The 23221-nt window shown below is 40.1% G+C and overlaps 1 protein-coding gene across 7 annotated transcripts in view; it reads right to left on the minus strand.

Moving 5' to 3' along the window:
• Positions 1-611: 611 nt before the first annotated feature.
• trib2 (tribbles pseudokinase 2) overlaps positions 612-23221 on the minus strand; it is a 101979-nt gene continuing 79369 nt past the window's right edge. For all 7 annotated transcript variants that reach the window (XM_057822511.1, XM_057822506.1, XM_057822510.1 and 4 more), the window contains 3 exons: positions 13704-14926; positions 8254-8546; positions 612-2660 (listed from right to left, as the gene is read on the minus strand). In XM_057822511.1, the coding sequence (XP_057678494.1) occupies positions 2201-2660; positions 8254-8546; positions 13704-13973 (1023 nt within the window). In that variant the 5' untranslated portion in view covers positions 13974-14926 and the 3' untranslated portion in view covers positions 612-2200. The remainder of the gene's footprint in view (positions 2661-8253; positions 8547-13703; positions 14927-23221) is intronic.

Genomic DNA, 23221 nt, shown 5'->3' on the forward strand with positions numbered 1-23221 from the left:
CACTCCTGTTTTACTTCCGCTTTCCGACGCTACGTCACGGTCTAAAAATAGCATGCTTGCGGTACGCCATTTGTCCACTAGCCCCACCCACCTCCCATCGGACGATCCACTCGGAGGGGTCCTGTTTATGCTCATCGCAGCCGAGCCCTTGTTCACATTTATTCCGCCACTGCATAGCAGTACACCAGGTGTCCACAAGATGGTGCTAAAGCATTGAAAAATCGCGAATTGCAATCAAAATACAGTACTTCCAATCGAATTCTTATCCCGAGGTAATATCATTTAGTTGTATTTACGTACTTGTCTTCAAAATGAAAAAAATACTTGAAATAGAAATTGGTGTATTTCAATAGATACATGGTCTACACTACATATATGTAAGAATTACTTTAAAATGATAGTATTATGGAATAAACACGTTGAACTACTTTTTGCTATACTTTATTTGTTCAACATTGGATGTGATCTGCATGAAGTGAAACTTAATTGGTCATTAAATCATGATATAATTTATGAATAACATGAAGCAAAACTTTTTTAAATTAGCCAATTTAAACTCTAAAATGTATTAATTGCATTTCTTATGTGAGAAGAAAAAAATCCACAAACAATCGCAATTCACAATTTTATTTACGGAATAATAAATTTGGACAAAACACTAGAATCTTTTTTTTCTTTTTGTGTTTTTTTTTTTTTTTCAAACGATACAATCAGAACATCCGAGGCAGATATCCCACCATGCATCAACCAAGACCCCCCTTTCTCCAGGACTAAACATTAGCACCAAATCAGCACCAACTTAACTCAAAAAAGGAAGCTCCGTCTAAAAAATAACAAAAACAAAGCATTTGTCTTCTAGACTTGGAGGTGTTGGGAGAACTTTTTACGCCGATACATCCCGACAACTCCCCCTCTTTGCTCCTAGGAAAGCTTATAGCATTCGTGGGGCGCATGCCGAAAATGATTTTTTAAAAAGAAAGTACAAATTCAAGTAACATGGAGAATACTGTCGCCGAGGGAAGTGGGAGGAGAGTGGCGGCGGGAATACTGGCACGCAAGATGGCTTCCGAGCGTCAGACGAAGCGTCCTGTGTCAAAATTAAGAAAAGAAAAAAAACCTGCAATGCAATTACTTTTTAAATATATATACTTTTTTTATATTTATTTATAGATAAAGATATATATAGCTGTTTGATATAAATAAACGCTGTTTTTCTAAAGACATTAAATAGAAAATTTCAAACGTGGCCACACGTCAAGTGCACGACGCCACCAAACGGCGGCGGAAGATTTTGTAACAGGAGGCTTATTCGTTGCAAAATTCCGGGAATTTTAGAGTTGAGATTTTTCACGAGTACATGGGAATAAACGGGAATGGTGTTTTGGAATTCACGATTTGAGAGGAAAATTAGGTTAATTTACTCAATTTGCTCACTTATCGCCAAAATACAAAGGCGGTACTCAACGTAATTACTCGTACCTTAAATTTGGTCTCTTAAACCAAAACAAAACGCAAAATTAGGACCGAGTAAAGTTTGAAAAAGTAACTAAAAAAACAGGAACGAGGCACTCTCAAGTCAAGGTACCTACCGTTGTACTTACACGAAAATCTGGTTGTTTTCAATCATGATTACACTAAAATTGCCTAATCTCATACTTCAATTTTGCTCATTTAAAGCAAATTCCCATTCATTCCCATAATTCTACATCTGTTCCCGTGAAAAGTTTCTAGTTTAAACATTCACCGAATTTTTCCACCTAAAAGTTCCGAATTCAAAATGGCGGGACACATACAGTAACAAGTGGACGACACGACTAAATGGCAGCGGTGTGGTGTCGCGAAAGATTCCGGGACTGAAAGCAGAGGCGGAGTAATATAAAAAAATCTTTTTTTTTTTTTCCCAGTAATGATGAGGATTCCGTCATCGAGTCCCTTCATGCTTGCCGTAGTGTCAAAAATGTGTCTACTTGTTACGAGCACCACATCAAACCGAAACGAAGGAAGTTTTTTGTTGTTTTTTTTTTTTTTTTTTTAAAGCATGTGTTGCTACATTATTATTCGTGGGTCAGCTTTTGATGTTCATCATGCCAGGCTTGGAGGTTGTTGAGGAAAATTAAAAAAAAAAAAAAAAAAAAAAAAAAAAGCAACAAGATGGCTAAACTACAGTACAGCTGTGCTCCGTTTGTGCTCGGGCGTGTGCTCAGCTGAACAAGTGCTCCTCCTCCATGTTCACCTCAGGTACCGTCTGCTCCGGCTCCCCGCGGCCGCTTGTTGCTGAAGCGGCGGCTGCAGCGTGGAACCAGGGGTGCTGGAGGATCTCGCGCGAAGTGAGGCGCTCGGCGGGCTCGCGGCGCAAAATGGCACGGATCAGGCACTTGGCCTTGGGCGTGAGCGTGTCGGGTACGCTGAAGTGGCCGCGGCGGATCTTGCTGAAGAGCGAGCCGGGCTCCACGTCATGGAAGGGATAACGGCCTACCAGGATAGTGTAGAGCATGACGCCCAGGCTCCAGACGTCGGCCGCCTTGCCCGAGTAGCTGCCCCCGGCGTTGAGGATCTCCGGGCTGACGTAGGCCGGGCAGCCGTGTTTGTCCGAGAGAGAGTCGTCATCGCCGTCGGCCAGGATGTACGTGTCCTCCAGGCTCTCCAGCTTTAGAGCGCTTCTTCATGACACACCGGAGCACATAACAAGGCGTTAGGACAGTACCGGACACAAAATCGTGTTTAATGCGTGTCTTGGGTTTATAATAATACTGGAATTTTCGGACTATAAGGCGCACCTAACTAAGCCACCACCCACCAAATTTGACACGAAAACGGCATTTGTTCATTGATAAGTCACACTGAACTATAAGCCACATGTGTCCTCGCTGTATTATGGGATGTTAACTCCAAAAGATATTAACAGTTAACACTTTGTTTGAAAACTGCATCATAAGACTGTCATAAGACCAAATGAACCACTATGAAGTGTTGAACCAATTAGCTGCAAAGCTTCATTGCTTCAAAAAGTTTCATTTGGCCATCACTGCTTTGGCCATTAGGGTAAACAGTCAACCTCTGCTGCCATCTGCTGTCAACATTTTTGTCATCCAACATGTTTCCTAGCATGCATTACAGCACTACACATGTAAATAACAATCAAAATTCATGTTCTGTGCTAATTATTTCTTCAGTTACTGTTCCAATTGTTTCATTAATTGCTAGTTATGGTATTTGGTAACCCTTTATTTGACAGTGGCGTCATAAGACTGTCATAAGACAATCATAATTATGACATGACATGATGACACTGTCATGAGCATAAATGAATGCTTATAACAGATGTCTTTTAGTGTTATCCGGCAAATTATCTAATTTTTGAATGGTTGTAAAAAAGATCTGAGCTGGACATAAAGGTAGTTATATACCGGACGACACTGAATGACATCTGTCATAAGCATTCAGTAATGCCCATGATAGTGTCATAATCATGACGGTCTTATGACGCTGCTGTCAAATAAAGTGTTATCTATTAACCCAAAGAAATCAACAAATAAGCACTGGACTACGAACCGCAGGATTCAAAATGAAGGAAAAAAGTAACGGCTTATAGTCCGAAAATTACGGTAACTAGAAACTGCAATTTCTGGAGAAATTACGATGGGGCTTGGCTGTGGTAGATACATATCTATCATGTCACTCCCTGTTGATTTGGGGACATTTCTGGGACACGTTCAGATGCATGGCATCGACTTATTTGGGCACCAGTCGAATGTCAATGGGCTGTTATAGTAAGTTTTTGGTCAAAAATCAAAACCACACAGGTTTGTCCGCCATTGAAAATGAACTGAAATTTGGACATGCATGGCCGTCAATGGCATCGACTTACTTGGGTGCCTGTTTAATGTCAATGGGCTGTCATGGTAAATGGTCAAAAATCATAAAGACCTGTTTACCTGCCATTGTAAATGTGAAATTTGGACGGACATGGCTGTCAATGGCATCCCATTAGAAATGAATAGGCAAGTTTTTGGCAAATTTAGGGGGAATCGTAGGTTTTTTTTTGTTTGTTTTTTTTTTTGCCAAATTCTGTATACAACTATTTCACCCCTTGTCGTCCTGGAGTTTTGGATGTATAAATTTTGTGATTTGGTCAAAAATTGTTCTGAATTTTATTTGAATTTATGAGCAAAACTCGCTGTCACTCGTTCTCCACTTGGTTGACCTGACTATAAGGAAGGGCCACCTAGCATGTCAGAATATATTTACTGGCTCTGCATTTATCTAAAATCGACCAGTTTTGGCTTAATGTGCCGGATAATCAGATGTTAGCCCCGCCTGCTAACTTAGATGGGTGAGTTTGACGGTTGAAATAAATTCATGAAGTGCTTCAACACATGTCCATGAAATAATTCATTTAATAGTGATTTATTCTTTTTTTTTTTTTTACATTAAATGGACTTGTATGTATTGAAATAATGACATTTAATGACTTTTATTTAATTATTTTCATTACCCGTGTTTTCCGCACTATATGGTGCACCTTTAATGGATGGCCTATTTTATTTTTTCAATAGAGTATATAGAGCGCACAGCATTATAAGGTGCATTAGTACTAGAAAGGTGGAAAAGCGCTATATAAGTGTAACACCACATAACACACATTAGTACTAGTAGTAATGGGGTTGCGTTATGCAGCCACTAGATGGTGCTGTACTAAGGGGAATGTCATGCCATGATTAACCAATATTGATCCATATATAAGACGCACTGTTTTTGGGAAAATTGAAGGCTTTTAGGTGCGCCTAATCGTGTGAAAATACGGTATTTAATGACACATTTAAGAATTTAATTAAACACGTATTAATATATTTAATTCTGTTCCATTTGGTCCTCCATAGGGTGAAGTATCTTGCCCAAGGTTACAACAACAATGGCCACAAGTGTGAGCTGGATTAGAACCCACAATCTTTGTACCACCTGGGTCAACGCCGATATATCGATATCGTTATTCATAAGTTGTCTATCATTTCATTCACTGCCAAAAAGGTTTTTAAACTTAAATTTTTTAAAATCCAAAAAATTCTATTGGCAAAGACAAAGTTTTATGTTTTCCCCCCTCAGGGATGACTGCAAGAATGATTGACGCAGCTGTACTGTGAATCCAAAGCTTTTAGATGAGCAAAAATCGCCAGCAGGGGGCAGCAAAGTACCATTAAAAAAACTTACTAGTCTGTGTGTGGCCTCTGATTTATACAGTAAATAGATTTAACAATTTGTTGTAGTAGTAGCCATGTTACAGTAGTTAGCAGAATTATATATGTGTCATAAATGTGACATTTACATGTATAACTAGCCTGCCGTCTTGCCTTCCACTTCTGAATCTTTCTATGAAAGACCATGACATGATTTGAGTAACGCAACCTCCCTAAGAAATACCGTCACGGCCGTCCAGTACAATATTGCTAAACAGGGTAATAAAAGAATGGAATTTGCACCATTTACGTGATCTCTGTGTGAAATGGGCCAGTAATTAAAGAGGCACAAGCGAGGTAATTAGCCTTGACGGGAAGTTCTTTTGAAGACGGGCGGAAGCGGAGCGAGTAATTCCTCTGGATTAACACTGACATTTGCTCCCTCCTCGATAAAAAGCCAAACGTGTCGACGCAACAAGGGGATTTTATTTTGTTCAAAGTGGGCCGGGATAAGAGGAGCTGATTGTCTGCTCCCTAACTTCTCACACACACAAAAAAATAAAAGCCAGAACAGCTTGTGTTTGCTCTGTAAAGCTCACAGGAAGAAGCCGCTAGGATACCCTGGAGTGCTGTTAAGTAACAAGCGCTTTTAAGCCAGATGAGGATGCGTGAGGTCCCTTTTAAACAGTGTGGACAGAAAATGTTTTATAAAACAAGTTGAAGGTAGAATTTTCATACGAAAGTCCCCTATCATAGCTAGTTAACAGCCATATCTAGTTGCATTGTTTGCCACTGGCATTGTGCCTAATAAGATTATCTCAATAAAGGCCTGACTGGAGGAAATCCTCCCATAAATTAAAAAGTGTCGACGTCTTACAAATACACACGAGTAATTATGTCGCGAATATTTGATGATTTGGCATAAGCACGTGGAATCAATTTTAACAATGAACTAGAAAACGGTGCTTTCCTGTGATCGTCCACATATTAACTAGGGGAGCACGATTTCCATTTTTTGAAACCGATACCAATATCGATAACTTCCTGCTCCTTAAGGCCGATACCGATACGATAGCCGATTATATGTAAATAATTTTTCAATGTAAATTCACCAGAGTTTTTGAAAACCTGTAGGTCAAAAATATTAGTGGTGGATTCAGCAGATTTGCCTTTGACCTAACCAGAATTTTCATGAGTTACGTGATTATTCTAAAAATCTAAAAATGTGATAAATATCATGTAGAAACAGGTTAACTATTATGTAATAACGGGACATCTATGATGTAAAAACATGATTGCCATCATGTAAAAACGTGATATCTATGATGTACAAATTATTATGACGTCATCCCAATAAATCCAATAACATTATATAGGTATATAAACAGGAGTGGAAACAAATGCACGCATCCCAATCCACCGACACCGTCCCAAAATTAATATTAATAGGCCCGAATTGGGCTGCCCGATAATATATAATGTTATTGGATTTATTGGGATGGCGTCATAGTTCCCATTATCAGACCGATAATTATCGGACCGATAGTTATCATGCACTTCTAACTACAGTAGTGTTGTCCCTAGTGCACATTTTAGCATTTTGTTTTTTAATGATATCTTTGTACCTTTTGATTATTTTTCTAATCTTGAAAATGACGTGTCCAGGCCCGTCTATAGATCCCGTGATCAGGACGTATCCAATCGTTATTTCTCGGGATTATTTTGTTGCTTGTAGCACTTATTCACCGCCATTGACAGCAATCCACGTTAAATATATTTGAACTTGGAAGGCAGGCATTGAGTGATCTTGTTTCACTGCCATTGACAGTGATATACGTCCAATACAATTTTAAATGGATTGGACATATATCGCCGTCAATGGCAGCCAATGACTAAAAGATAAAAATACAGTGGTACCTTTACACACGAATTTGTTCCAGAACCTGGTTTGGAAGTCGAAATGGTCATATGTCAAGCGGGATTCTCTCATAAGAATACATTATAATTCGATTAATTCGTTCCACAGCCCAAAATCGTACGCTAAATCCTGATAAATACTGCTGGGGTCACGTCCTGTTGCATGGCTGTCAATGGCATCGACTTGGGCGCCAGTTGAATGTCAATATGCTGTAATTGTAATTTTTTAGTCATAAAACACAACCCAACAAGTTTTTCTGCCAATGAAAATGAATGGGAAATTTGGACGTGCATGGCTGTCAATGGTATCGACTTACTCGGGCGCCAGTTTAATGTCAATGGGCCGTCATGCTCAATAGTCAAAAATCACGAGGGCCTCTGTTTCCTTGCCATTGAAAATGAATGGGAAATTTGGACGTACATGGCTGTCAATGGCAAATTTTGGGGGAGCTTTTGGCAAATTCTGTATACAGCTTTACGCCCCTTACCTTCTAGGATTTTTTTTTTTATGTGTAAATTAGTGCAGGACGAGATACATTAAATGTTTTTTTTTTTTCTTTCCAAAAAACTGTGTGAACGGAAAATATTGGGGGAAATTCCGGTAATTTTGATATTGGAACAGTGACGGTCAGTCAAACGGTTTGGGCTGTGCGGCGCGCCAAAGAAACGCCATGAAAAAAAAAGGAATTTTACAATCTGGGCCATCTAATTACACGTAACAAAACAAATTTATAAATACAAATCGGAATAAGATCATAATAATAATTAATTAGATTCTAATGTGGCGGTTGTGTTTTGCATGCAGTTCCTGAACGCACCACGTGACTGATGACAGGGAAAACAATGAAATTGTGACGCTGTCATAAATCGTCGTATTTCGAGCCTATTGTCATAGGTCGAGTCGAATTTTAGGTCGGATGTCGAAAGGATTGTATGCCGAGGTACCACTGTAAATATGATTTAAGGACCCCATCTTTTTCAATCAATCCTGATCTTTTAAATTTGACGTGATCGGATCGGGGACATCCCTAATATTAACGCGTTCACTGCCCTTGACGTTTATCTTCGCTGCCAGCCTCTCCCAGTTGAATTGAGCAATAGGGCAATATATATACTTACAGTCTACTACTATAGTATTTGCCAACCTGATTAAACAACTCACCTGTCCTCATTCTTGAAGACAAACTTCCTCAGCTTGAGGTCTCGCAGCACCAAACCGCCGTCGTGGCAGTGCGCCACGGCTGAGGCGATCTGGTAAAAGAGTCGCGCGGCTTCGTCCTCCCGCAGCTTTTTGCAGGTGCGCACGAATGAGTGCATGTCGCCATGACTACGCTCGAAGAAGGCGTAGGCTCGCGTCTCGCCCAGCAGCACCTCCAGGAGTTGGTTGATGTGCTGGTGGCAGCCCAGGGCGAAGTAGGCCGCGAGAGACTCCTGGTAGCGGCCAACGTCGAACACCTGAGGTAGGTTGGAAACCAAGGTAGAAGGCCATGTTATAGTTTACATTATAGTGCTAAACATGGTGCCTTTTAAGTAACATTGAAGAAAAACTTTTTTCGGGTTTAACAAGTTCATAGCTGTTAGTGTGTCATTGTATTTTGCATATTTCCATTTTTGGTAGTGTAGTTCATGCTAGCTTGCAATTCAGCGCAGATGTCATTCATGTTTACATAAAGCAGTTTGTTGTAAACTGGGAGTCCCAATCATCACATAACACCTCGCGATGGTCTGTTACCCAAAAAAAAAGCACCTCATATGTAGCTTAGTGCTGCTATAAGAATAACTGATTCATTTAAAGTTTTATTTTGATTTTGGTTTTTCCTGCCTTTCTTTCTTGTACATCAAATTTGAGGTTCAAAATTGGCCCTATGAAACACACATCATATCTATCATGCACTAATGTTAATTCATAGTGACCCCCAAAGGGTCAGGTTTTTAATTTATGTATGGTGCTAAATCAAGGATTGGAAAAAACATTTGAAACTGAATGTTTTTTTCTTGAATCTTTCAAAGGCAAAGAAAAAAAAAAAAAAAAAAACGCTTTATTTTTACAGTTACAAAGTTGATATTTTCAGGTTCAAACATTAGCTTTTTTGTTTTTTGTAATTTTCACCTTCAGAATTTTTTTTTCACTTTCAGAGCCTAATTTTTCATACATTTTTCAATCTTTTTCGATTTCAGATTTTTTCGGTTTTAAAACTTTTGGCCATGTTTTAACGCAGGGGGAGGGGGCATAGCCTCGACAAGAGGCGTGTAACTCATTCTAGATGACTCCTGGTCAGTTTTGATGAATATTTTTTTCCAATCGTTTCTTTTTTTCAGATTACAATACTTCTGGCCTTGATTTAGCACCATATTTATGTAAATGCAAAATGTAGCAGTGTGTGTTTGGTAAGGAATTTGAATTTTTGATGAAAGTTCCTATTCTTTAACACTAGAGAAAAGGAGAGAATAAAGGAAAACCCCAGAACGCAACCAAAGCCAAGCATATTTCGAACAATCATTTCAATAATACAGCCGTACCTTTACATCCGAATTTAATTCGTTCCAGGACCTGGTTTGTAAGTCGAAATGGTTGTATGTCAAGCAGGATTTTCTCATAAAAATAAACTATAATTCGATTTATTCGATCCAGATCCCAAAAAAACCTATGCTAAATCCCTAATAAATACTTCTGGTACAATTACAAATAGCAATAACACATATCAAAACCAAATTATAAATACAAATCGGAAAAATAATAATGTAATCAGGTTCTAAGTGTGTCAGTTGTGTTTTCACGCCGTTCCTGAACGCACCGTGTGACTGACGAGAGAGAGAGAAAGATGCGGTAGTTTTTACTTTTTTTCCCCATATTGTTGTTGGCATCGGCTATGGCGGACAGTAACCGTGTTGTGTTGCACAAGTTCTGAAATACATGATTAAAAACCTGCTGAGGCTGGTCACTTCCTTGCCGATAATACAATAATAACAATAAATTGGAAATAAAAGTGTTTTTATTGTCACCTTAACTTATAGAGACTGGCATAAAGAGGTCGAAGGAGACCGACCATTGAGCCAGTTCACTAACTCACACACCACGCTCGTATTTTTCAATTATTTCCTTCTTAATTTCAATGGTAAGCGTGACGTTTATCCTCTTTTCACCGCCTGAACTAACCTTCTTGGGACCCATGTTGATTTCTCTCACAAGAAAATCCGCTGTGCGTCCGTCTTACGGAAAAACAATGAAATTGCAACGCTGTCATAAATCGTCGTATTTCGAGCATGTCGTCGAGACAAATGACGAGTCAAATTTTACATCTGATGTCGATAGGATCATATGTCGATACGATCATATGTGTAGGTACCATTGAATATAGAATAGTATAAAGATTTTGTGAATGTATTCTCCAGCCTTTCCTCCCTTGAGTAAACACCAAGTTTCTTAACGTTTAAATTTCAATGACTGTTAGCAGTTGAGTCAAACGTTTTAGGCGTGAGCGTCAATTACTTGCGGATTAACTCTTGGCCCTTAAAATGAAATTCCGTGTGTTGACGAAGCGATACGGCTGAAATAAAAGCGTATCATTAGCGAAGCATCACAGCCCCAGGTTGCGGTGGCACTTTAGTTGCCATGGCAACACCCCTCCCCTCTTCCTCAGATTGACTTTCAGGTAACAGTGCTTCCACTGCTCGCAGTCAATAGGAGAATTCCCCATAGTTTCACAGCTTAAAACCTCCTTGACCGATCAATGACACAGTCAGGGGATTGATCATTGGTAGGACGCATCTGCATAGCTGTGGGTCAAACCCTCAACTGGTGGGTGTACTTATTATGACATAAACCATGAAGGGGCTTTATATTTCATTAATTTTGAATGACTGCTTAAATGTGACAACAATAATGTACCTAATTGCTATTTAGTCATAAGAATTTTGGAAATGAAAGACCGACAAAGCAATGTAAACCTAAAACAATGTCTTGAAAGATGCTCTTTGTGACCATCTGAGGGCTCCACAGACCACACATATTTAATACTGAGCTTTAGTTAGTCTATTTCATTTTTTTGTGGGTATGTTCATGTTTTCTTAGACACATGGTTACCATTTTCAAAATGATCTCACGTCAAATTACACTACCTTGGTGAGAGCTTCCGGTATTGGGTTCACCCTTTCGTAGAATTCATATACGAGTCGAAATATTAGGAACAGCCACCCAGTATGATGCAATGCAACATCGCAAACCGTAAATCAAACCAGTGTAGGACTGCAGCTATCGATTATTTTAATAGTCGATTAATCAATGAACTAGTTAGTTCGAATATTCGAGTAATCGGATATATAACATAAAAAATTAAAATACCTGAGCTGAGCCTCAAACTGTGTAAAAAAATAAATGATCTAAGTACAACAAAAGAACTTACATAGCAAAAGTCCACTAGCTTAAATGCTATAAAATGCTAGTTTTTTTTTTTTTTTAACAAAAATGGTTCGCAAACACATTCCCACCACAAACAACGGCTGAATATACCTATAAAGTAAATTACTAATGCATTAAAAAAAACATTAGCTCAAACAAAAACATTAGCTCAAACAAAAACTTAGCGTTGTTGGTCTTAACAGGGAGCAACTGGATTCAGCCATTTGAAATGAGCTATGTCATATTCACTGTTGCCACTAGAAGGCAGTGTAGCCTACTAGCCACCCAAATCAATAACACTAAATGCAAACACTTCCAAAACAAAAACGTCACTCTTCGTGACACAAAAACTCGAGGAGATGTACATGAGCTTTTGTTGTTGCAGCAAAAAAAAAAAAAAAAAAAAAAAAAAAAAAAAAAAAAAAAGAAAACACCCCAAAAAACAGACTTTAGTTTGTGTTTGTACCTGAACATTTTAGCAAGCACTTGATTAAAAAATAAGTTTTATAAACGCGTACACCATGCTATTATGCTGGCGTCAAAAAACACGCAAATGAAAAAGAGTCGACTGATATTTTTCTGCTTTGAATATTCATTTAATTAAAGTGGTGTTGTAATGGTTTGTTTTGAAAGTGTTTGCATTTAGTTTTATTGATTTGGGTGGATGCACTACCTTGTAGTGGCAACAGTGAATATGACATAACTCATTTCACATGGCTAAATCCAGCTGCTCCCTGTTAAGACCAACATAAGCAAAGTTTTTGTTTAAGCTAATGTTTTTTTTTCATGCATTCATACTTTAATTTAAACGTGTATTTAGCAGTTTTGTGGGAAAATGTGTTTGAACGATTTGTTAGCATTAAAAAAAGTTAGCATTTTATAGCATTTAAGCTAGCAGACTTTTGCTATTCAAGTTAGCCAATTGCTCTTTTGTTGTAGTCAGATTTATTTAGTTTTTTATGGGCTCAGTTATTTTAATTTTTTATGTTCCTTATCTGATTACTCGATTATTTGAACTAACTAGTTCATCGATTAATCGACTACTAAAATAATCGATAGCTGCAGTTTTAGTCTCAAGTTTTTGTGTCACGAAGCGTTCGATTTTTTTCTGCTTCGAGTATTCGTTTGATTAAAATGGTGTTGTAATGGTTTGTTTTGGAAATGTTTTCATTTAGTTTTATTGATTTGGGTGGATACACTGCCCTCTAGTGGCAACAGTGAATATGGCATAGCTCATTTCAAATGGCTGAATCCAGTTGCTCCCTGTTAAGACCAATAACGCAAGTTTTTGTTTGAGCTAATTTCTTTTTTAATGCATTAGTAATTTAGTTTAAACATGTATTTAGCCATTTTGTGGGAAAATGTTTGAACCGTTTGTTAAGAGCGTCATTAAAAAAAAAACTACCATTTTATAGCATTCAAGCTAGCGGACTTTTGCTATGTAAGCTAGTTCTTTTGTTTTACTTAGACCTATAAACTTGATTCCGAATGCATTAAAAAAAACATTAGCTCAATGAAAAACTTTATTGAAAAGCAAAAGTCTGCTTGCTTAAATGATATAAAATGCAAACTTTTTTTTAATGCTTCTAACAAATGGTTCAAACACATATTCCCACAAGAAACAAGCTACATATACCTCTAAACTAAATTAGGAATGCACTAAAAAAACATTAGCTCAATCAAAAATGTTGGTCTTAACAGGGATCAGCTGGATTCAGCCATGTGAAATGAGTTGTCATATTCACTGTCACCACTAGAGGGCAGTGTATCCACCCAAATCAATAAAACTAAATGTGGACACTTTCAAAACAAACTATTACAACACCACTTTATTCAAACGAATTTTTGAAGCAGCAAATTTGAATCTTTTTTTTTTTCTTATCAAATTACTCGAGGTAATCGATTAATTGTTGCAGCACTAACCTAGTGCATCACAACTGAGGGATTCTCTTTAAAAAATGCACTTTTGTCCCTGGTTTGAATCTATCCTATGCAAGTGGAGCGTATGCAAGTGTGCGTGTGTTCCCTGCCCTATTGTGTGAATGTTACGTCATGCTATCCCATTCACTTTTTCCATGAGGCTTTTTGCAATGCAAGCCAAGTAGTGCAGAGTGCTCGCTGCAGGCTAGATAAAACCTTTAGTGCAACAATGCATGCGAAATATGAATATGGGTGCACCTAGATCAGGTGTGAAAGAACATTATTATGAGTACCTTGCAGACGAGCTCCTCGCCGCTGTGCAGGTGGGCGGCCCTGAAGACGTGGTCCCCCTCCAGGGGCTCCAGTAGCAGGTAGTCCCCGATGCGGGAGATACAGTGCGACGCGTCGGGGGTCTCCGGCGGGCTGGGCGAGCCGAGGTTAGGGCTGAAGCTCTGGTGCGACTCGGCGCTCCTCAAGCAAGACAAATCTTCGAAGTCGTGCGATTTGTGTCGCGATCTGCCATGACGTGAAATGTTAATAGGACGTGACCTCTGTATGTTCATGGGGGAATGTTGATGTAATAGGTCCACGGGGATCGGAGACGAAGACTTCACTTGGGATACCGCTTGGTCAGCGGGGTCCAAATTAAATATGAAGCAACTTGCAGGACAACAGGAAAAAGCTTTCTTGCTCCACTCGTCTTTGTTTTCCCATTCAGTGCTAAAACGTCTTAATTCAGAGCCTCAAACTATTCTTGAGTAAATTTATTACAGCGTTTTAAACTGCTAGAAAAAGTCAATGAATTGAGAGCGAGCTAACTAGAAAAGAAGCAGCTGCTCATGTGTTAGCTTATTTTACCGGTGTAAAAATAACAAATGAAAAATATTACAATGGCACGTTTCGTAAAATAGAAACAAGAATTTGAAAAAAAAAATGCTCGTTAAAGCCGTAAAAACAACAGAAAAGACCGAGAAAGACAACTTGTTCCCAGTTGCTGTCGAGAAAACCGGTGGTTAGCAGGTGTAGCTAACTAGTTAGCCTCCGTGCTAACTAGTACCAGGTCGGCCGTTGTTCCATAGAATCCACGCGCGAGGGTAATCACGGAGAAAGCCCCCTTAGAAAAAAGGGACGTGGTGGTAGTAGGTGTTGCAGGAGGGGGGGGGGGGCTAGAAGACGTCGTCCTCGCTCTCTCGCTTCCAGGTGGAAGGAGGTTGTCTCTTGTCGTGCGGTGATAGGTGGAAGGAAAAAAGGAAGGAAGGGGACGGGGCCGGCTGACTTTCCCGGGCCTATCCCTCGATTCAGCAGGACATCCTCTCCCGTAGTGCGCGCGGTGCCTCTAACTTGGGCTGGGGAGGACAGAGGGGGATCCTGCCTGGTTCCTTCCGTGCAGAGTGGAGCCGCACAGTGCACACCGATTCGAACGTCACACACTGCAACTCCGAAGCCTCCTGCCCCGCCTCTCTTACGTCATTGGCATTCCGGATTCCCATTGGCTCACGACGCCCTCCCCTCTTTCCTGAATATGCAAAAGAGAGCGAGTCACGTGACATGAGGAATTTGGTGCTGGCACATTAAATTGGGGTGAGGATGGAGGAGGAAAGGGGCGACGCTACTGTACGTGCAGCATTCCAAATGGGTTTCCTCTTGGAACGCTCAGACTGGGGGCAGGGAATGGTGTTTCCCTTTCTTTGGGAATATTGCAGGATTTGCCCACCACTCCACCTCATTTCTTATACGAATTCGCTTGCCGTTGATGGCGACAGACTATCTATCGCCGTCAGTGGCATTGATGAATCAAAGCACTGGCATTGATCAGTGCTTTAATAAATTTCTGTCACACCCTAGGGTACACGTAAACGTCTTCCCCCAACTCTCTGCCACTATTTTCAATAGTAGTGCTGCAACGATTAACAGCTTAATCAATTAAATCGAGTAATTCGATTAGGAAAAAAAGCTTTGAATTAAATTTTGCTGTTTCAGGCATGACTAGGTGCAATTAGACACACTCAAGTAGTAAAACTCGATGCCAGGATTAGCGATAAAATAGCATAGAATAGGATGCCAGCATACTCACACAAGGATTCACACAAATACAGTAATTCGACACGCAAACGTCTCCTCCCCAACTCTCTGCCGCTATTGTAAATAGTAGTCCTGCAATGATTAATCAATTAAATCAAGTAATTAGATTAGAAAAAAAGTTTTGAATCAAATTTTGTTGCTTCAGGCATGACTAGGTGCAATTACACACACTCAAGTAGTAGAACTCGATGTCGGGATTAGCGATCGGATAGCATAGAATAGGATGCCAGCATACTCACACTCAGAAGGGGATTCACACAAATACAGTAGTACCTCGACAGGTAAACCTTTCCACCCAACTCTCTGCCGCGATTAATCGATTAATCAATTAAATCGAGTAATTCGATTAGAAAAAAGCTTCAAACCAATTTTGCTGCTTCACGCATGACTAGGTGCAATTAGACACACTCAAGTAGTAAAACTCGATGTCAGGATTAGCGATCAGATAACATAGAATAGGATGCTAGCATACTCACACTCACAAAGGGATTCACACAAATACAGCAGTACCTCGAAACGTAAACGTCTCCCCCTACTCTCTGCCGCTATTGTAAATTGTAGTGCTGCAACGATTAATCAATTAAATCGAGTAATTTGATTACAAAAAAGCTTTGAATCAAATTTTGCTGCTTCACGCATGTGTAACAGGTAAACGCAGATCCGCGTGTGTGAAGCGGTGCGTGGGAAACCTTCCCTCTGATGCCTTCATATGGGTGCGCTGGCGGCTAGGCTGTTAGCTTGAGCTCATGGCCTAGCGGTTAGTTTTTCCGCCTGCCGAGTGGGCGCGTTGTGCGGCGCGGGTTCGAGTCATGATCTGAGCAAGGTGGGATCGGAACGCAGTCAGTGTGGCACGGACACACCGGTTACACATAACTAAGTGTCATTAGACACACTCAAGTAGTAAAACTCAGTGTCAAGATTAGTGATCAGATTGCATAGAATAGGATGCCAGCATACTCACACTCACAAGGGGATTCACACAAATACAGTAGTACCTCAACATCCGATCGCTTCGACACACGATCTTTTCGACATCTGACGTAAAATCTATGACAATTGTTCTTTTATTGTACTTTGATCCTCGTTTATTGATGTTCTTATAATTAATTAATATAATCAAATAGTAATTTTATTTACTTTCTTTTTGACGCTTACGTTCAGGTTTTTTAAATTAATTTTAATGAAATGTAAGTGCAATCCTACGTAGTTTGAAAAAACACTGGGGAATTTCATTTTGTATTCGCATTTAATGCTCGTTTCAAAGTGTAATCTCAGCAAGCCTTCTTAAAGCGCATCAATTTGCCAGAATTTAAAAAAGAAAAAAACGTCATATCCAAACTGTAAAAATACACTCAAGGTACATTTTTGATCATTTGATACTGAATAATAAAATTAATTAATAATAATCAATTAAAATGTATTAGCAACATTAACTCATTGGGACAATATGCCAAACAATGTGACAAACAAAACAAAAAAATAATAGAACAAAAATGAGTTTCATTGGACAGAGAGACACTTTTGATTTATGCTGCAGGCAGTATCAACTCCTTTACTACGGTGTGGGGTTATTTTGCACTGAGCAACTTGGTATGCCACCTTATATGATGCTAACAGTGCTCGCTGGTTTACTGATGTAACACTGACAAAGCGGGACGATTGTTGGCAATATTCAGCCCAAGACTTTTAACAGGAACCAATAGAAGAGACCACATCACCCCTGTGCTCCAGGCCCTTCACTGGCTTCCAGTCGAGTTTAGAATTAAATTTGAAATCCTCCTTCTTACATTTAAGACCATTAATGGGTTGGGGCCATCTTATCTCACCGATGCTCTGGTTCCATACCGCCCCAATAGAACACTCCGCTCTCAGAATGCAGGTCTACTGGTAGTTCCCAGGGTTTCTAAAAGTACTGTCGGAGCCTTTAGCCACTAAACCCCTGTTTTATGGAATCAGCTTCCAGCTACTATTAAAGAAGCCGAGACAGTCTGCACACTTAAGATTAGATTAAAAACGTTCCTATTCAACAAAGCTTATGGTCAGGCTAGTTGAAGTCGGAGTAGACTCAAAGTTTAGTCTAAGCTGCACTAGAAGCTATAAAGCTGGGGGAAGTACAGCCACTGAGTCACTCTACCTACCACTTATCTTACTTTATTTCTATTTTCCAATGTTAATATCTAGTTGTCTAGTCTCTTCATCACTAGTCACCCGGTGTCCCCTTTCCCCCCTCCCCTCTAGGGAGGGGCTATTTTTCAGCTGCAGCCTCCTGACTGTCCGGACCCCAAGCTGGATGGACGTCCGCATTGCTACCCCCGTCTCATCTGGCTAGATGGACCGCCTCTTGTTCCTTTACTCCACTGCATCTTTACGGACTGTAACTTCGCCTGCTAATTCCCATTAGCGGTCCTGGGGCTTCCTGTCTATCCGTCCTGGGAGTGGATCTCTCCTGACTGTGGTACTCCACAAGGTTTCTCATTTTTTCTCCCGAAGACTCTGGAGTTTTTGGAGTTCTTCCTTGCCGACATGGAGGGTCTAAGGATGGGGGAAACCCAGGACTTGAATTTATTTATTCATCTTTGTTGCTTCATTTGCTGTTTCTGATTGTGTATCATATTGCCTCTGCAAAGCCCTTTGAGACAACGCTGTTGTGATCCAGGGCTATACAAATAAAAAATTGAAATTGAATCCATTTTCGCTGAAAAAAAAATCAAGCGGCTTATCAATGTGATTGGGCCTAATGTCTTAAATGACATCTTATTTGATTTGGTTTCCTGCTGTCCGCTTCAAACATTTTTAGACACAGTAAACAGACTTGTCTTTCCTAGTCTCCCACTGTATTAAAAGTCAAAGCCAAAAGCCAAACATTACATATACTGAGTCATATTTCCTCATTTTAGCTCTTCATATCTCCAGTGCGATTTGCTGTGTGTTCTTGTGTGGTTCAAAAATACTGCCCACATTCTGAAAATGAGAGCGCCACTGCCACCCACTGATTGGATGTGCAATTACGCTTTATTCTAGTACGGCAAAGGGTCACATGCGCCACCCATGGCATCATTCTGTGCCCTACTATTTGAGAAGTACTGAGTTAAGGCTCTGAATCTGTCCATCTTCTTTTGAACTTGACGCCTGCTGATGACAATGACAGACGTCCAATTCATTTAACCCTTTCAGGCTCGTTGATCACTACAGTAGACATCTATTTACAAAGGTCACAGTATGTGCTGTGGCAGTTAGTAGAAGAGTGAAATTAATATCGAAAACACCAATTGACAGCAATAGACGTGCAATTTCGATCGCGAAAAAACCCTAAAAATGGATGGATGTCTATCGCCGTTAATGGCAGTCATGAGTTAAGATTACATCCTAAACTTGTCACTACTCAATCACAGAGCACATACAAGCTAAATACTTGGACTCGATTGGAAAGCAGATGTGCTCACCAATCGCAAAAAAAGAATCCCTTCTTTGCACTTAAGATAAACCCGCCGGGAATCATCATCATCCGCTTCCCAGATGCCCCGCCCCCCCAAGCTGCAAGGCTGCCATCTTACAACTGACGTGTCCTAGAAGGCCGGCAGAGGTCAACCGGCGGAATAGCTTCCTCACATCAGAGCGCCGTTACTCACCCTAAACGAGCTAGAGATCAGCGTTATTTGAATTTCAAATGCAAAATAAAGCTCTTAATATGTCTTGAAAGTCACAAATCTGGTGCATCCTGGTGAAAATATTCCCTAAAACAACTAAAACTTTTTTTAGTCATGTTTATTTGAGTCATTTTATGTCTCAATGCTTGAAAGAAGTATGTACAATCATTAACATGAGACGAGTACAGACATTTTTTTGTATATGGAGCTAATAAATTGTTTTATTTGTCCACCGAAAATATTGATAGGCAATAATGCAGTATCGAAATGCTATCAATGCAGAAAATGACAGCATTTTGTACTGGCTTTTATGTCTACTTTGCCGTAAGATAACATAAGCCAGCTATAAAATGTTTTCACACCTAAAAACATGACTTATACAGATTGCCAATTTAGGCTCAGGCGTGTGAAAACAAGATGCAGGAGCTTGCAAATTGCTTTTGTGCTGTGATGGCAATGTGTGTGCGTGTGTATGTGAGACACAAAATGACGCACGAAGACAACGAGAAAGAGATATGACACATTGTATAAAGCATTCCTCAGGGCAGTACAGTCAATTTCCTGAAAAGATTCCTTTCACCCTAGTGTAGGTGCAATTTACCCTGCAGTGGAGCCACACCTCATATTTTCTCTCAATCTATGTTTAAGTCAATATACAGTGGTATGAAAAAGTATCTGAACCTTTTGGAATTTCTCAAATTTTTTGCATAAAATCACCAAATGTCGAAATCACACAGATGAAAAAACAGTGGCTGCTTTAACGAAAACCATCCAAACATTTCTAGGTTTTTGTATTTTAATGAAAAATAAATAAGTGAACCATCACATTTAATAATTTGTGCCCCTCCCCCCCAACCTTTGGCAGCAGTGACTTCAACCAGATGCTTCCTGTAGCTGCAGATCAGTCTGGCAAATCGATCAGGATTAATCTTGGCCCATTCTTCTCTACAAAACTGCTGTAGTTCAGTGAGATTCCCGTGATGTCTGGTATGTTTTTAGTCTGGTATGTTTCTAGGTCATGCCTCAGCATCTCAATGGGGTTCAAGTCTGGACTTTGACTTGGCAATTCCAGAACGTGTATTCTGTTCTTCTGAAACCATTCTTAAGTTGATTTACTTCTGTGTTTTGAATCATTGTCTTGTTGCATCATCCATCCTCTTTTTAGCTTCAACTATCTGAGCAACAGCATTGGCTTCCTCCGTGGAGTCCTCCCATGAACATTATTCTTGGCCATAGTTTTACAAGTAGTTGATTCGTGCACAGAGCTATTGGACTGTGCCAGTGATTTCTGTAAGTCTTTTGCAGACACTCCAGGGTTCTTTTTTACCTCTCTGATTATTCTGCGCTGAACTCTTGGCATCATCTTTGGGAGAGAAGCAACAGTGCCAAACTCTCTCCATTTGCAGACAACTTCTCTGACTGTCGATTGATGAACATCCAGAATTTGGTTGGAAGATGGTTTTGTATCCTTTTCCAGCTTTATACAAATCAACAATCCTTGATTGCAGGTCTTCAGAGAGCTCTTTGCTTCTCATCAAGACAATTCTTAACAGGTGTGTGTTTTATAGTGGGCAGGGCAGCTTTATATCACTCATCAGTGATTCGGCACACACTTGACTTAAAATGTTTGGTAAAAATTGGTTTCAATTGCTTTTAAAGTCTCCTTATGCAGAGGGTTCACTTACTTATTTTTCCACTTTCTGTCATTGTTTGCATGGTATCCTCATTAAAATATGAAAACCTATAAATGTTTTGGTGGTTTTAGTTAAAGCAGACACTGTTTTTACATCTGTGTGATTTTGACAAAGATCAAATTACATTTGATGGTGATTTCATGCAGAAATGTGAGAAATTCCAAATGGTTCAGATACTTTTTCATACCACTGTATCCATTTCAGTAACAGTGAGACAGAGATCTAAAATACATACATTAACATGACTTAATACAGTAGGTCTCGGTTAACAAACAGGTCATACAGATTTCTTTGTACCGTACTTTTTGGACTATATGCTGCTAATTTTTTCCCTCATTTTGAATTCTGCCGTTCATAGTCCAGTGCAGCTTATTTGTTGATTTATTTGGGTTAATAGGTAACACTTTATATGACAGCGGCGTCATGAGACTGTCATAAGACCGTCATAATTATGACATTATCGTGGGCATTACTGAATGCCTATGACAGATGTCATTAAATGTCATCCGGCAAATTATGTCACTAACTCCCTTTATGTACGGCTCAGATCTTTTACATCCATTCAAAAATTAGATAATTTGCTGGATGACACTAAAAGACATCTGTTATAAGCATTCATTAATGCTCATGACAGTGTAATGTCATAATTATTATTGTCATATGACAGTCCTATGGGGCCACTGTCAAATAAAAGTTACCAAATAACATAACTAGCAATTAATGAAACAAGTGAAACAGTACCTGAAGAAATATTTAGCACAGAACATGAATATTATTGTTATCTACATCTGTAGTGCTGCAATGCATGCTAGGAGGCATGTCGGACGACAACAATGTTGACAGAGGTTGGCCGTCTCCGCCAATTGAGCAGTGATAGCCAAATGAAGCTTCTTGAAGCAATGAAGCTTTACAGCCAATTGGTTCAAAGCTTCATAGTGGTTCAATTGAGCTTATGACAGTCTTATGTGTTAACGGTTAACATCTCTTGCTGTAAATATCCCATAATGCAGTGAGGATAGCTGCGGCTTATAGTCCATTGCGGCTTATCTATGAACATAAGCCGTTTTCGAGTCAAATTTGGTGGGTGGCGGCTTACAGTCAGGTGCGCCTTATTGTCCGACAATTACGGTAAATATCTCATTAAAATAGACATAAATTTTATGAAATTTGCGTGGTTTGACTGATAGTCAGGTACACTATAGTAGGGGTGGGAACATCTGGGTACCTCACGATATAGATATAATAAAATTTGCGGTATAAGGCTACCAATAATGATGATCTCACAATGACAATTATCGATACATGGGTCAGGAAATTATTATCCAATAGTTGACTATGCAAGTAATAAACAGAAAAACAAATTCTTTTCATGTTTCTGTTTTGAATTGAATTGAGTTGATCACTAGTACACGTCCATTTCATTTCGTTCATGTTTCTGCTTTGAATTGAACTGAGTTTATCACTAGTAGACGTCCAATCCGTTTGAAGTGGGAGGGACCCTCCCAGTTCAAATGAATTGGACGTCTATGACGGTCAATGGCAACTAATGAGTTTAATTGTGGGGCATTTCAGGTCATTTGCTGTTGATTTTCAGTCACTTCCTGTGGATTATGGGACATTTCTGGGTCACTTCCTGTCAATTTTGGGGCATTAATGGATCACTTCCTGTTGATTTTGGGTTACAGACCAGCAAATGACCCGGGAATCCTCCCAAATGAAAAGCAGTGACCAAATGTAATCGAGTTACTACGACCCCCACTGAAAGTCTATACCTCAGTGTACGAACTAAAATGGTTCTCACAGCTCGAGTTCCTGGTCCCTAGTTCCTACAGGTAGAAAGAACTACAATAGCATGCAACATCAGAGAAAAAAAAAGCCTAAAAGAAACCGGAGACATAAGACATGAGGGGCTGCGCTAAGCTGACTGGTTTATACGTGGAAATGAAAAACTTTTTCTCTATGCTACGCTCCTGGGGGGTCCCGTGGTGTGCTGTGCCGGTTGGGGGGCTGCGGCTGTGGCTCGTGGTCCGGGTGGGCGTGGGGTTGGTGGTGCATCCCCTCTTCCCATCTCTGAAGGCCGGTTGATTGGAGCGCGGGTGGCCCAGGGGGGGGGGGGGGGGGGGGGTGACGATGGCTCCTTTGCTGGGCTGCGGGAGGAGGGATGGGCTGCACTGCCCCAACCAACCCCCCCTTTCGCGTGTTTGGTGGGACTTGCGTGCGGCTGGATGTGATTGGGCGCGCTCGGGCAGAGGGTCCAGGTGCCGGGATTGGCGATGGGGCGGCATGGGGTCGGTTGCCAACGGGCTTACACTCAAAAGGGATTCACACGATTACTGTGTTCTAGATCACAGAGCTGATTTGTGTACACTCTACCCCTCCCAATCACTT

The sequence above is a fragment of the Corythoichthys intestinalis genome, chromosome 19 (assembly GCF_030265065.1).
Source record: "Corythoichthys intestinalis isolate RoL2023-P3 chromosome 19, ASM3026506v1, whole genome shotgun sequence".
Classification (NCBI taxonomy): Eukaryota; Metazoa; Chordata; class Actinopteri; order Syngnathiformes; family Syngnathidae; genus Corythoichthys; species Corythoichthys intestinalis.